At 20.7% G+C, this 15,408-nt stretch overlaps 1 protein-coding gene across 1 annotated transcript in view; it reads left to right on the forward strand.

The window, feature by feature from the left end:
- The first annotated feature begins 2,124 nt into the window (after nt 1-2,124).
- LOC112600954 overlaps nt 2,125-15,408 on the forward strand; it is an 87,606-nt gene continuing 74,322 nt past the window's right edge. The window contains exon 1 of the mRNA XM_025348313.1: nt 2,125-2,470. Within this exon, the coding sequence (XP_025204098.1) occupies nt 2,419-2,470 (52 nt within the window). The 5' untranslated portion in view covers nt 2,125-2,418. The remainder of the gene's footprint in view (nt 2,471-15,408) is intronic.

Genomic DNA, 15,408 nt, shown 5'->3' on the forward strand with positions numbered 1-15,408 from the left:
TATACTAATACAAACATGTATCATAATTCATAATAATATGCAATATATGTACTTATTAACTAGCTATTTATACATAATTATAATTATTTTATCGATTTTGATTGTATTCATTGTGTTTTCAACAACGAATTTTATGAATTAATACTGCAGTATGAATAAAGATTAATTTCAAAATTTAAATTTCAAGAAAATTTATTTATTTTTTTAAATCATAAGTAGTCCGAACAAATTGTTAATCCGAATGATCCCTTTTCCCCCAATCTTGTTCGGATTAACGAGACCTTACTGTATATACATTTTAAACCAATCGAATTGATATTCAACACAATAATTGAAAAATTGCAATTATACTGTTAACATTATTATTTGTTTAGCATTTAGTTATTTTATTATTTATTTTATAAAAGTATTTGAAAAATAAAAATAATTTAAAATTATAACCAAAATGATTTATTTGTAAGATAGTTGTAGTCATATTGACATCATTTAGTTTTGTGATAAAATTAAATTGTCTAATATTGACATTCATTTAAAGCCGTCAAGTCGATAACTCAATATGGGCTCTTAACTGAATGTAAAATTTTTTCTTTACTAGAAATTATTTTTTATAATATCAATATTAACCAAAACAATCCTATCATGGAGAATATTAGTATACTTATACATGTATAAATACATAGTACGTATGCGAAAAAACACACAGCAGCAATAATTGTTAAATCGAAACACTGAATCACAGTAATATAAAACAAGGTAGATGGGATTAATTTCCTATTAAACAACAGATAGGTAATTTCTAAAAAAATTGTATTATTTTAGTAGACTTCACAACTTACATTATAATTTTATTAGATTTTAATCAAAATTGAAAATGTTGTATTATTTTTTTTTTTTTTTTTTGTGGTTTTTTTTCTTCCTGTCAACGTGTCGTTGAAGACAAAAATGTTCAATTCTACAATATTATTGTTACACGTCACGATCAAGGGCTCAGACTTTTAAAGCTAAAACAATAACGATTCGTGTGCATACGTAAGCATTAACGTCACAATTTATTTTCAGTATAATGTGCATTTTTTTTATAAAATATATATTAAAATGTAAGTAAATACAAAGTATGAATGATCGTTTAAATATTTTTAAAATAATATGTAAAAATATACACTACATATATATTATTTTTTTATTCCTGCAGCTATAAGAATTATTTTTATCACAAACATATACAAAAATATAATATAAAAATTATATTTTAATTATTAAAAAGTTTATTCGTAGAAAATTGTGAATTATTTTACATGATAAAATTTTGTTTTGATAATTTTTAAAAAAGAAAAATTCAGACCTTTATTCGTACGATAGAATTGAAACTATTTGTTGAATTAATAAAGTATGCATCAAATATTAATATAGATATAATGTGTGTAAGAATTTATCACTGTAATATTTTACTTAAATTTATAAGATTAGATGTTTATTTTACATAAATATATACAATAAATACATAAACTGATATAACTTAATGTAATTATAGAAAAAAAGTTTTCTAAATTCAAGCATAAATCAATATATTTTTTGATTTCTTAGAATAGTATTTTTTTTTTTTTTTTTTTTGGTGAGTTTTAACTTTTAATGTGACTGCAATAAGACATTAAAATATTTAAAATATTGTAGAGATAAAAGTTTAATAATAGTTCTATTGGGTGTAATAGTGCTAATTCAAAAATATTATTAAATTGACCCACAGGTCAGTATTTTTTTCTGAAATTCTTTTTAAATGTTATTCTCAACAACGCGATAATATTAGTTTTGAGTTTAGTCTATGAGTTCAAAAGCCCTACCACAAACAGCGATTTAATAGATTATAACATAAATTGATTGTGTCAGTGTATTGAAAACCATTTTATCATTATTTTATAAGGTAATATAATACAAAACAAATACCTATGTAATATAATGTTATTACGTGCACATTATATAATAATATACATTTTCACTGAACATTTCTCTCAGCCCGGAGACGCGTAGCGTGGCGCTATTCCGAACTATAATATACGTTGCACGAGGGAGATGTTGCGCTTACCAGCGACGGAGCATTTTGAAAATCGACTGCGCTCGCAACAGTCATTGGCATCCCATTCGAGTGCGTCGTCCGCGTGACCAACAATCGCACAAAATATATTATAATAATAAATAATAATTATTATTATTATCATCATTATTATTGTAACCATTAATTTATAATATTATCATCGTTATTACATAGAGCCACGCGAGTGTTACGCATGCACGCATGCGAGTACAATTTTAGATATTAAATACCTAGTAAAATATTTTATTCCCGCGTAGTAAACCAAAATACGATATTAATTTGTATTGTTTTTTTTTTTTTTTTTTGTCAATTTAATTTTACACTCAACTATGATTTTTGGGTACTCGTGGATTTTCATCTGTACGTTGATTGCGTATTCCTGTAAGTATTGAAATGATAAGTAAACTAATGACTACTATAATAATATTACAATATATTTTGATGATGTACTATTAAAAACATGGTACCCTTGAAATACGTATATGATTCTAAAGGAATGTTGGAATAAACACGAAATATTTTAGACTTTTTTTAAATTATTTTGTTTGGTGTGTAACAATATTTCCAATAATTTTTACTTCTACAGGTTAGGTTAGGTTTTGTTTCCATAAAAATTAATTATAAATAAACATAAAATGACGTTTATAATGAATGTGTGTCAAAATCAGTCATTTAAAAAACATTAAACTATGAATTAATAAAGTGTATAGAAACGTATTGTTCAATTATTTTATATTATAGTTGACTTATTATGTATTATAATATTAAATTATAGTCTAAACATAAAATAGGTAAAGTTTTAGGTTTGCTAATTTCAATCGAAAAATTATTCATTAATAAGACTGCTCAAATTCAATAATATTTGGTTGTTATTTAAAATGTATATATCATTTTCACGTTAAGATGTCAATTTTATTAAATTATTTATTATATGATAATTTATTGATAAAATATATCTTAGAAAATTCTTTGGCTAATCAATAATGATGATGTTCAAACCAAGAAAAAGCATCTTTGGTAATATCATAATGAAAAAGCTATTTGTTACATAAAACATTATTACTATAATAATAAATTATTATCCCTTGATAATAAAAAAAAAATCACGTATTGTCTGAAAATAATATTTTCAATAATATGTTTTATTCGTAAAAATATACTAACAGACATTGTTATATACATATAAACATTAAGTAACTATATACAAACCGAGTTCTTTTCAATTATATCATTTAATTTAAAACTTGATTTAATATAGTACTATACATAACGGTTTAAGTACATTAAACTGTAAACTATAAAACTTGTCATTAGGCAGTAAATTATAAATAAATACAAACATGTTTAAAGATTTGTATACATTAATAAATGAATTTTTGTGTAATTTTGACATGTAGGTTTCACAAATATGTATAATATACATATAAACTAATCGATATAATTTTAGTGTTTGATTTATAATACGCTCTAAAACAAATAATAATGTTAAAACTATTGAACCTCATAAATATAACCGTGTAATATTTATGTAGAATATTAATTAATTCATAAATGGACAAACACGAAAGGTATAATCTTATGAATTATTGGTTAATTTTCAATATAGATTATAATATAAATTATAAACTAAGTACACCACAATGGTATATTTATATAAATAAGTATAATTCTTCTAGATGACTCTGCATAACTTTAATTACGGTGTTTTAGATTTTAAGGGGAGTGATAAATATACTTATTTTACAATGATTTGTTTTTTCTTTTCTTTTTTTTTTTGTGTTTATCAATTTTATGAGTGGTTTTGGATAAAAAGTTTGATTTAGTTTGTACTTAAGACAACAAAATTAAAAATTTCATTACTTTTTATAACCCGGAAAAATAAACAAAGAATTAAGAAAAAATAGAAATTTTCACACTAAATCAGTTTTTGACTAAATTGATTTTTTTAGTTTGTTTCAACTTTAAAAAAAATTAAGACAGAAATTTAAAATTTTCGTTAAGTGGGCAAGTGTTTATATTATCATTTTAAATGTATAGTATAATTTTTAAAAAATTGATTTTTTTTTTAAATTATTTATAAAAAATTACAATTTTCAAACATTTTTAGATTTTTTTTTTTATAAATGTTGATAAAAAAATTATAAATAGGTAAAAATGTTTAAAAATTAAAAACAGGGTTACAAATAAAGACTCATTTCTAAGTAAAAATATGTCAACAATTTATACTTACAATATTTTTTTTATAAACATACACATTTTGACAAAATTTGAAAATTTAAAAATAGTTTGCAGTAAGAACTTATAAAAAATTTGCTATTTGTACTTAAAATTTGAAAATTTAGCAGAAGGTTTCTTATACGTTTTAAAATCTATCTTAAAAAAATTAATTTTTTTATAAATATTCGAATTTTAAATAAATACAACAATGGATATTCATTCATGTATTATGTAATAACTATTTTTTCTCAAATGATTTTTATTTTTTGTTATAATTTAAAAACAATAAACTATAGATTCAATAATTTACAAAAAATGTTTGTGTTATAATTTTCGAAATATTTTAACTCTTTCTGAGCTTTATATAAGCATGAAAATTTACATAGTTTTTTTTTTTATAAATGTCAATTAAAAAATGTTTTATGGGCTTAAGTTTTTAAAAATGTAATACAAGATCCGTGATGATTTATCTTAACGTCTGTATAAAATAATTAAAAATTTATTGACACAATATTTTTTTATGACACTTTTGAAGTTAAATTTATACAAAATTTGTCAACGAAAATTAAAAACAATAAGTACTATGTAGTAAATAATTTATAAAATCTTTAGTTATTATATTTTAAGTTTAAAAATGTAATATTATGTTTCTCATAAATATTTCGTATCGGAATTAAAAAGTCTGAAAACATAAAAGCACAATTATTTTTTATAGATATTTGAAGAAGTTAAAATTTAAAAAAAAATATATATTTTAACAATGAATTACGATTTTAATTTTTTTTATAAATTATATACCTTATTTGCGGGGACTAATGACTTGCGTTTTTTATATTATTATACATTTTAATATATTATCTATTAATACTATAAAACTATTTTTACAATTTTATATTATTTTACTAAAAGATGTTACTATTTTTTGAGTTATAGAAGTTAGTATAATATATTATAAATAATTACATACTAATAATATAAAACATTAAATATTTTCGGAAAATTTTTCATTAATCTAATATTATACTAAAATAAAAATAAATAACTTTAATAGCTATAAAAAAAAAAATCAAATTATAAAATGTACTTTGTAATATAGGCCGAAACTGAAAGATTGTCTCTATTCAAAATCGTTTTTCGCATACAATGATATATAATTTAATTCAAATTGAATACATTTAACCAATTACAACGATCCAATGCGACACCTTATGTACTGCAGAGTGGTCCTCACTTTCCTACATTTTTTTTTTGAATATTATTACATTATTTTTAACCGATTACGTTTTTCTAAATGCATAAGTGCTATATAATTTTTTTTGTAATACAATATTCAAACTTCTTTGTTTTAATGTAGATAATAAATAAGAGATGATTAAATAATACTCACATTTTTAAAAACAATGAAATAACTTTTTTTTTAATTAACATTTTTAAAAATAGTATATTATTATTGATTTGAAAATAAATGTGGTTTAGTTTTTAAGGCTAGCTTTGATAATAATGTCCTCGAATTATAAAGTATTTTATTTTTTTCTATTTAAAAATATGTCGCCGAAATTAATATTGTCATAATATATAATATGTATAAAGTATAATATACTATATAGTATATATTATTACAAATACTCTCGCAATATATTTCTATTCAAATTATTTTAATTCAATTTTCATTATAAATTATAAACAAGCTATGTCATAAGATTGAACTAAAATAAATTTCAATTAACATATTTATAGTCTTTTGATTTTGAGAAACGTATTCAGATTTTTATATTCGTTATGATATTTCTGTATTTTATAATATTTTTTCTGTCGAGTTTTATCTATATTATATTAATTAGTGAACTTTTCGACATGAGTAATTAAGTAATTTCTGTTTTGTTAATTAACCTTACAAGAGAGGCCTCTTCATAATTTAATTTGGCATAATTTCCTTGATTTGGATTCGTATTGAACTATTTTGCATTCTTAATTGTATATTTATTTACAAAAAATAATTCATATAACAAAGGAATAACTACAATAAATCATAACAAATATACATTCAATGAGACAATATTATGATAATATGTTATATATTTACGAAAGATCAACCATATTAACAGACTAGTATTTTTACATATATATTTATAAATAATAGGTTAAAATTTAAGGATCAATTTCATTAAGTGGTTAAAATAATTTGCTTAAAAATGTTGTTAATTTTATACAATTTAAAAATACATTTAAATATTATTTAATATGATATAATTTATTAAAACTTTATTAAAATAATAATATATTAGTTGTCTGCAAAAGAGTAAATGATAAAACATAAACAAAGTTTATTGTAAATATATAATACTGTTCAAGTTTTCAATTAGGAATTTATATAAAATTTAATTTGGGTTGAAGTTACGAAATAGGTTTAATTAAAACAGCATTAAATTTTGTGACAAAAATTATAAGTTACCAACATAAATATTTAAAAATCTATTCCTTATACATATGAGTTTTTATATAAACTAATCGCTTGTGTACCATTACATATATCTTTATTAAAATATTAATTGTAATAATAATAAAAAAGATACATTTTAAGTTATATTAATTTACTATTATATGAAATCTAAAAACATAATATACAAAATTTAAATACATTTTACCAATCAAATCCATTTTTTAAGTACTTTTATTTAAAAAGAAAAATAAGTTTTTTCTAGTATTCAAACATTATTTGTAGCGTGGCACGTATCTTCTTAGAGAATATTTATATTTTATAAACATATTATAAACATTAAAAATATAATATGACTTAGGATTGTTTTATAATAAGTATTTTACGTTGAATATTTATAATATAGTATAGGTACGAATATCATTCACTATTTCGTTTAACAGTACCTATTTACATATATGTCTAGTCATATTAAAATCACTAATAAAATGTCAACATTTCAACAATTCTAATAGTAAATCGATCAATTTTATTAAGGTTTATATGTGTTAACTGACGAGAAAATAAAATAAATACTTGTTTGTATGTATACAAGCGCAATTTAGATTTGAGTCATATAATGATTACCGAGTAAATATTTACAAGCAGAATCGGCATAGAACTTTCCCAGCTTAACTACAAATGATTCCATCATGTACTATTTACCACTAAAAGAAATCTTTCAATTTCAGCATTGTTCCTCAAAACCACCTACAGATAAATCAAATAGGATACTTGTAGAAACTTGTCAAGAACCCGTTGAAACTAAAACTAGAATCAACGACGATAACTGACAATTTATGGTGGTATTAATAAATACCTTCTCTACTATGTAATCATGTATCATGCTGTTTAATTGTTGTAAATTATTATGATCATATTGTTAAATTAATGAAGTTACTTAATAAACATATAAAGTAAACATAATAATGATTTTTAATATACATATTATAATATATAATAAAAAATTATATGAAAGGGATTAAAAAACCATAAATTATTAGCTTTTTTAGTATGATATAATTTATTTCAGTTATTAATAATGATATATAAATTAATTCGATGAATGAAAAAAAAATGCATTTATTATTTAATATAAAAAAATTATTAAATGATATTTGTATGTAATACGTATTATAAAATTACTCATTATATTATTACGTTATCACTAAATATATTAAAAAAATGTATTGTATCAATTTTTATGTATTGAAAATATTTCAATTTTATTGTTAATTTTAGTCTAAAGAAATACATACTTGTATATTTATTTTCTGGAAATAAGATATAATATTTTTACTTCCTTCTTAATTTGTTCACTATTGCTGAAAAAAATTAGAATTAAATAATAGCATGCTTCATTTTATCCAATATTTTCATGATTTGACTAATATAACATCAATAATTGAAATATAACATGTACAAAATATGCTTAGATTGAATTCTATTTTAAATTAATGTTTTTAATTTTTATCGAGATGCATTGAATGTAATATCAATTGTATTGTATGTCAATATATTATTGGTAAAATTATTAAAAAATAAAAGCTGGTTACTTAAATAGTTAACGAAAAAAAAAAAAAAAATATTAATCATTTACTATAATATTTGATTATGTTAAAAATTTACAAATTAAGAATTGGCAACAACCAGAATATCTTTAAAGGACAGAGAAAACATGCAATAACAAATTATTTCAAGAATATCATCATGAAGTCAGATAACTTAATTTTTACTTTAATTCAATGTTTTTTATTAGTAAGTTAGAAAAAGTGAATTTTTAATTGCGTATTCGCTTAAATTAAATATAAATATACACATTTTGCAACTATAGGTAATAGGTATAGGTGAATAATTTTTTTTTTTGATTATCGCTAATAATGTTTTGTACTATTGACTTCTTATTTATATGTATAATACTAAAAATTGTATTGTTATTTGATATAAAGTTTATGTATTATTACGATACAATTGGAGTAAAATATAATAAATTTCAATTAAAAAACAAAAAAAAATATATACTCTTTTAGTTAAATTGAATAGAAATTTAAATTACATTTTAAAAATGAACTGAACAATTTAATTTTTATAACTAAAGATAAACTGGTAAAAATTAATAAGTGTGTACTACTCTGCTGTATATAGGTATCGAGTGGATCATTATTATGGGTGAGCTTTATCTGAATTCAATCACACGATATGAAAAACAATAATGAGCAGAAAAATCGGTTAGCCTATAATATATAAGTTTATTTCGTGATAATTTTTTTTTATTTTGATATAGCTATTAAAGTAATTTATTTTATCTTTAATATACAAAATGTTGATATAATTTTTTTATTATTTAATTTTATTAATATATACATTTATATCATATTATAAAAACTAATATATCATACAATTTAATGATATTTTTTTGTAAATACCATAAAAAACAAAAATAAACTCATAATATAAATAGATATTTATTAAAATAAATCAAAGATGTTTTTTCGTATACTAAATTTATAATAATATAATATATTATATAAAAATTTTAAGTTCTTAAGAATAACGTTTTAAAATTATAACAAAATACTTAGTATCGTTATTTATCGTGTAATTAAATAATTTCATTGAAATTTTAACTTAAAATGTTTATAAAAAATAATTATTTTTATTTGATTTTATGATTTTAGTATGAGCTATTTATAAGGAATCTTATGTTAAATTTTTAAGAATTTTGACCCCACAAATAATCTCTTATCGATATATAAAAAAAAAATTTAAATTTGGCACGCTTATAACTTATAAATATTTTAAAATGAATTAAAAAAATTTTGAAAACATTATTTTGTGATGATAATTTTAATAATTTAAACATTTTGAAAAAATTTCAAGTATCTATGGTTATACATTTTTGAATTAAAACAAGATTTGTTTATTTGAAAAAAAATATTTAATACCCAATTTTGTAAAAAAATTATGCTATAAAAATTTATAAAAAATTAATTTGGCTTTCTGAAAAAATTTTCTTTTTTATACAAATTGAAAGAATTTTAAATGATCTAATATTACGTTTTAAAATCTTAGATATAAATAAAAATATTTGTATGTATTTCTGTTATTTTTTTTTTATCCACTCTTAAATATTTAATTAACATTAATAATAATAATAATAATAAAAATTAAATTAAAATAACTAAAAATTTCAATTGTCAAATAGTTTGATAAAAATCAAAATATTTTGAAAATTATACTATTTATAGAAAATCATAATAAACATATATATATATATTTGGTAAACATTTAAAGTTTTAATCCGTTTTCCAATTATAACAAAATATTTTTATTAAAACCTGATTTAGCACTACAATTCTCATTTGTTTTTTATTTTTGTTTTTTTTTCTGGTTATAAAAAAAAAAAAAATAAATAAATACTGGGAACTTTTTGAAATATAAACTAAATCTTAAAATTAGAATAAGCTTTACAAAACCATCCTGAAAACTGAAAATTGAAGCATTTTATCGACAATGTGTGTATTCATAACAAAAAATCATACATCTCACTGTAAAACTAATACGTTCATTGCTTCACTTAGAATCAAAAATGTTCAGTAAATGTGAATTTTATAAACCAAAAAAATTAAAAATTCAAAGTTGAGTTTGTATGAGTTGAGAGATTTTTTTAATTAATCAAACGAAATGCAATTACCCTATGATAAAAATAAAATAAAAACAAATCGAAAGAACTAAAAAAAAATAAAACAATACTTATATACTAGATTTTGTGAACGAATAAGGTTATTTTCAGTATGAACAATTCATTTATGACACATTGGTTCAGTTTTCTTTGTAGATGGGTAATTTTGTATTTTTTTTTCTAAACTAAATTTTCTGCTTCTAGCATTAAAAGCTATATTTATTATAAAAATAGGAAAGTACAACTAAAAACATAAAATGAAAAATCGACAAAAAAAGTTTTTTTTTTACAGTATTTCGATTTTTTATTTTTCGTGTATGTAATATTGTACATAAGGGGTCTTCAAACTTCCGGCCGCGAATACATTTTAACCACCCTCTTCATATAAAAGAACGGTAAATAATTTAAAAATATGTGTAATATCCAAAGTTTGTATCGTGAACACGTACCAATAATCATCTGTATCAGCCGTATCAAAAATTACGAGCTGAACGATTATATTTAATGATGTAGACAATGAAAGAGATTAGCCACATCAACGAAATCAATCAACAACTAATGTTCAATTACCTCTTTATCTATGTCTGCAGTGAACTTGTAATAATAATTATTCACTTTACCCACCAATTATTTAAAATTCACTTCTTTGAAATTCCAGAAATAGCACTGAAAATAAAAATAGATTCAGAATACCGTGATTTTAATGAGTAGTGATCGTTGAATTATTTGTTTATTTATTCATATAATAAAATTATATGTTTAATTTGTAAAGAAAGTATTTTTGTGCTCAAAAAGTACAGTATTCGAAAGTATGATGAAACAAAATATTTGACAGCTTTTTTTCCAAAATTATGATTGATTTGAAACATAATGCATTATCAATAAGAAACATTAATTGATATTTATACATTCCTCCCAAATGCATAATATTTATATTAAAAAAAAAAAAAAAAATCAATTGTATTTATATATACATGCTATGAGTTATTAGTGCGAAAACATTTTTTCTAAAATAAAATAGGTATGTCAAATCAAAATATAGATCGGCCATGTTTGAAAAAAATTTGGATTTAATTTTTAAAATTAGGACTAGTTACATTAAACCTTAATTCGAAGAAATATCAGTAGTAAAATATCGATTTCATACTCCTTATTAATAAAAATTATTGTTAAAATTAATAATAAGTTTATTTATGTATACTATGAGAATTATTTTAAATATTTATTAGTGTATAATGTATATATATTATATTTATATAAAATTAAAAATTATATCTGTTCAAAAATTTTCACCTGCTAAGAAAATTTGATATTTTATGTACGTAACCCACGAATAAAAAAAGGTTAGGCGATATCTGTTATATGTTATTCAGCACTTCTAATTTTATAATTGTAAGAACAGTATGTCTTTTCTATTGTGTCTTTTGTAAAGTTTTAAACAATGTCTAAATATGTAAAAATTCAAATTACTTTCAAAATGTAATTACATAGCTTGTAGAATAATCTATATCTGGTTGAGTTGATAGTGTATGTTATATTTCATATTCAATATTATCAAAGCGCAACTTCTTTGGATTCTTAAGTCCCCGTCTATCATTGTGTTTAATATTGTCTAAAGAAATATTATCAAGTAGTATAAATAATCAACAAAAAATAATGCATAATCTTCAAATTTTGTGTGACAAAAATGGAGAAAATTATGTTGGTTATTCTATGGTTTCCATTAATTTTTTATAACAATTTATATATTACAAAATATTTTATTTTTGAGTTTGATACAATTTTGTCTTGTTTTTATTTTTGCAGTTTATAAATAATTTTATTTATTTGAAATTTGTTCATGAATTATGATAATTTTACTAACCATTTTATTCGCATACATTATTTATTAGTACAGGTTTCATACCTTCATAATTCTAAACAAATAAAAAAGCAGCTATCTACTAAATTGTAAAATATTCATAATATTAATGCGTGTTATCTTGTATTCCCTACAGTGTCAAACTATGCACTTAAAACAATAAAATAAAACTTTATGGTATTATTAAAATTTTAAGCGAATGATATTATAGGCAATACCATTAAGGTTTGAGAAAGGACGCCAAACTTACAAGTGTTGTCACTTGTCTCTGTCTTAAAAACATATGAAACAGTACATTATTATTTGAGAAAACCAATTTTATGTGATTAGACTATAATAATTGTGTTTTCTCATGGATTTTTTACGATATTTTAATTTTTAAGTAAATTATGAGCCAAAAGTGAAAAATGTTAGTTTTTTACTAGTTTAAAAATTAATATATGGTAAAAAAAAATGTATCATATTAACTATATTTAAATTTATTTCACACAATTGAAACTGTCGAACAAATATTTTCTATGTTGTATGTGTTAGTAGGACAGAGACAACAAATATGGGTGTGGTAACCTTCTTTTGGAATGATTCCAGAGAAAAATATTAATGTAATGAATATCATCTTTTGTAGTGTCAAACATTACAGTCATCACATTATATTTTATGACAATTTTTATCATGTTCACTTTTTAAAATTAAAAAGTTTTCAGAAAATTCGATAATTCTGTTAATTTTTTTATGAATATATACATATATATGTATATATAGTAACTATATTGAAAAAAAATGTATATTAGTACGATTAAAATACAATATAATTATTTATAAGATGATATTATATATTGTATAAATAAATTCTGTTAAAATAATTTTTGGGATAATTTTTAATTAATTGAAAAAATAAATCATATTTAATTGTAGATAACTCACACCCTTCAAATGATTCGCAAAAATTAGTAAATAATATTATCATTGTATTGGGATGAAAATACGTCTTGTACTTGAAATAATTAAATTACATTTTTTTAAATGAATCTCTGGATTATTAAGATTTATTCAATACAGTGAGTTTATAATTGCTAATTCATTTATTTAATTCATTTTGGCGAACAATTTCAATGGGATCAATATAAAATTATTGGTTTATTTTAACAACTGCTTTAAATGAATCGTTTGAGATATATTATAATACGCCAATTGTTAAAGAATTTATTAGTTAAAAAAAAAAAATAATAATTAAGAGTTCAAAAAGGTTATACAATAATTTATCATACTAAACGTATATAGAAATGGTTTTTATCATTTAATTGTTTTTAAATTTGTATAAAAGTAACGAATCAAAAAAAAAAATGTAATTATTTATTTTAAGTAATAATTGCTTACCTTTTATTACCCGGAGATTTGGCTACAAATTAAATATAATATATTCAGAAGTTGGGCTATAACTATATTATTCAGAAATTTATGAGTATATAATATTCATTAACTATTTTTTTCTAGTACATAAAAATGCAACTTTTTTAAATAATGTCATACAGATTTTACAAATTTAATATAAAATCAATTAAATAATTATAAATATTTTTTGTAATATATAAAAATAATTTTTTTTTTAAATAATATGACACAGATTTTAAAATTTAAATCTCGTTTTTTTCTCTTACTTTGAATTTTTTTATTTCATTGGGAATATAATTTTTTCGAATTAAAGTTAGTTTTCTGGCTTATATTGTTTTTTAGCTTTTCATTTTAATATAAACTTCCGATTGAACTCCCAATAAAAAATTTAAAAATTATGAATACTTGGATGTGACATATAAAAAATTATTTTTGAAATACGAATGAGCACCTTCGACGGAATCGAACGCCCATATATGTGGAAGGAAAATCGCTTATTCACAAACATAGAAATTAAAAATATAACCTGAACATTTTGCTAATTAAACGAATTGTATTGTAATATTAAATGTGAATAGTATAGTTTACAATCAACGAAACGATCGTGATGTTTAATAATCTTTGTAAATTCGCTTTTAAATATTTTTATCCATTTTATATAGTGACAGCCTTTAATAATTCTATATCATTTAGTATTAGATTATTATCTTTCGATAATGCTCTTGGTTACATTAAATACATTTTCATATACACTGAAGTGTTAGCTATTGTAACAATTTATATGTGACGTATTATATTGAATATTATTTTATTAAAATTTAAAATTCAATGGTGGCCCGATTATCGGATATAATATTAAAAATTGTTAAAAATAGTGCCCTAATCATCTGATCTACTTAATATAAATGTAAAACAGAAGTGGTCTAACCAAATTGTGATCCAATTTCCGGGCACCTATTTTGTGTTTAATATATTTTAAAATGTATCTATTTTGTTGAATTTTTTTATACTTATTAAATTTTAGATAATTCAAATAAAATATAAAAAAAATATTATACCTAATATTTTAAAATATGGGCGTGAGCTTTATTATATGAAGAATAAATTATTTCAATTTTTGTTTTTGTCATGAAATTTTTATAGCAAAATTGACGTATTTCTATTAAATTTCTATAAAAATGTATCTTTGTAACACATGTATACAGTTCAAGTAGTCTAAAAATAAAATCTGCGCAATTGATGAATACCGATTTTTTACTATTCCTTTCCATTTTATACATCAGATGCGTTGAGTTATCAACGTCACTTATTGCATTTGACAGAATTCTTATTAGTTAAGGTTTTGACTTGAATTGATTAAATGCACCTTTATAACATCATATTTCTTACATTGGTAGATAAATGGTTTTGACCATATTTTTAACAAAATGTTTAGATTAGTTTACCCGCCTAAAAAACATATGAAGCAAATCAAATCCAGTTCACAATAATAATTGTTATTTGAAAAACAGACAATGGAAATAGAATCAAATTTGATAAATATAAAATTATATATTTTTTAAATTTTTTAGAACTATTAAAAATTATGTATTTTACTAAACTTATACTAATCTTTTAGAATTTTTAAATAATAATTAATTTAAAAAAAATATTATAAAATATATATTCAAACACACCATGTATATATTATT

Source organism: Melanaphis sacchari, unplaced genomic scaffold (genome assembly GCF_002803265.2).
Source record: "Melanaphis sacchari strain LSU unplaced genomic scaffold, SCAv2.0 Contig73_pilon_pilon, whole genome shotgun sequence".
In the NCBI taxonomy this organism is placed as follows: Eukaryota; Metazoa; Arthropoda; class Insecta; order Hemiptera; family Aphididae; genus Melanaphis; species Melanaphis sacchari.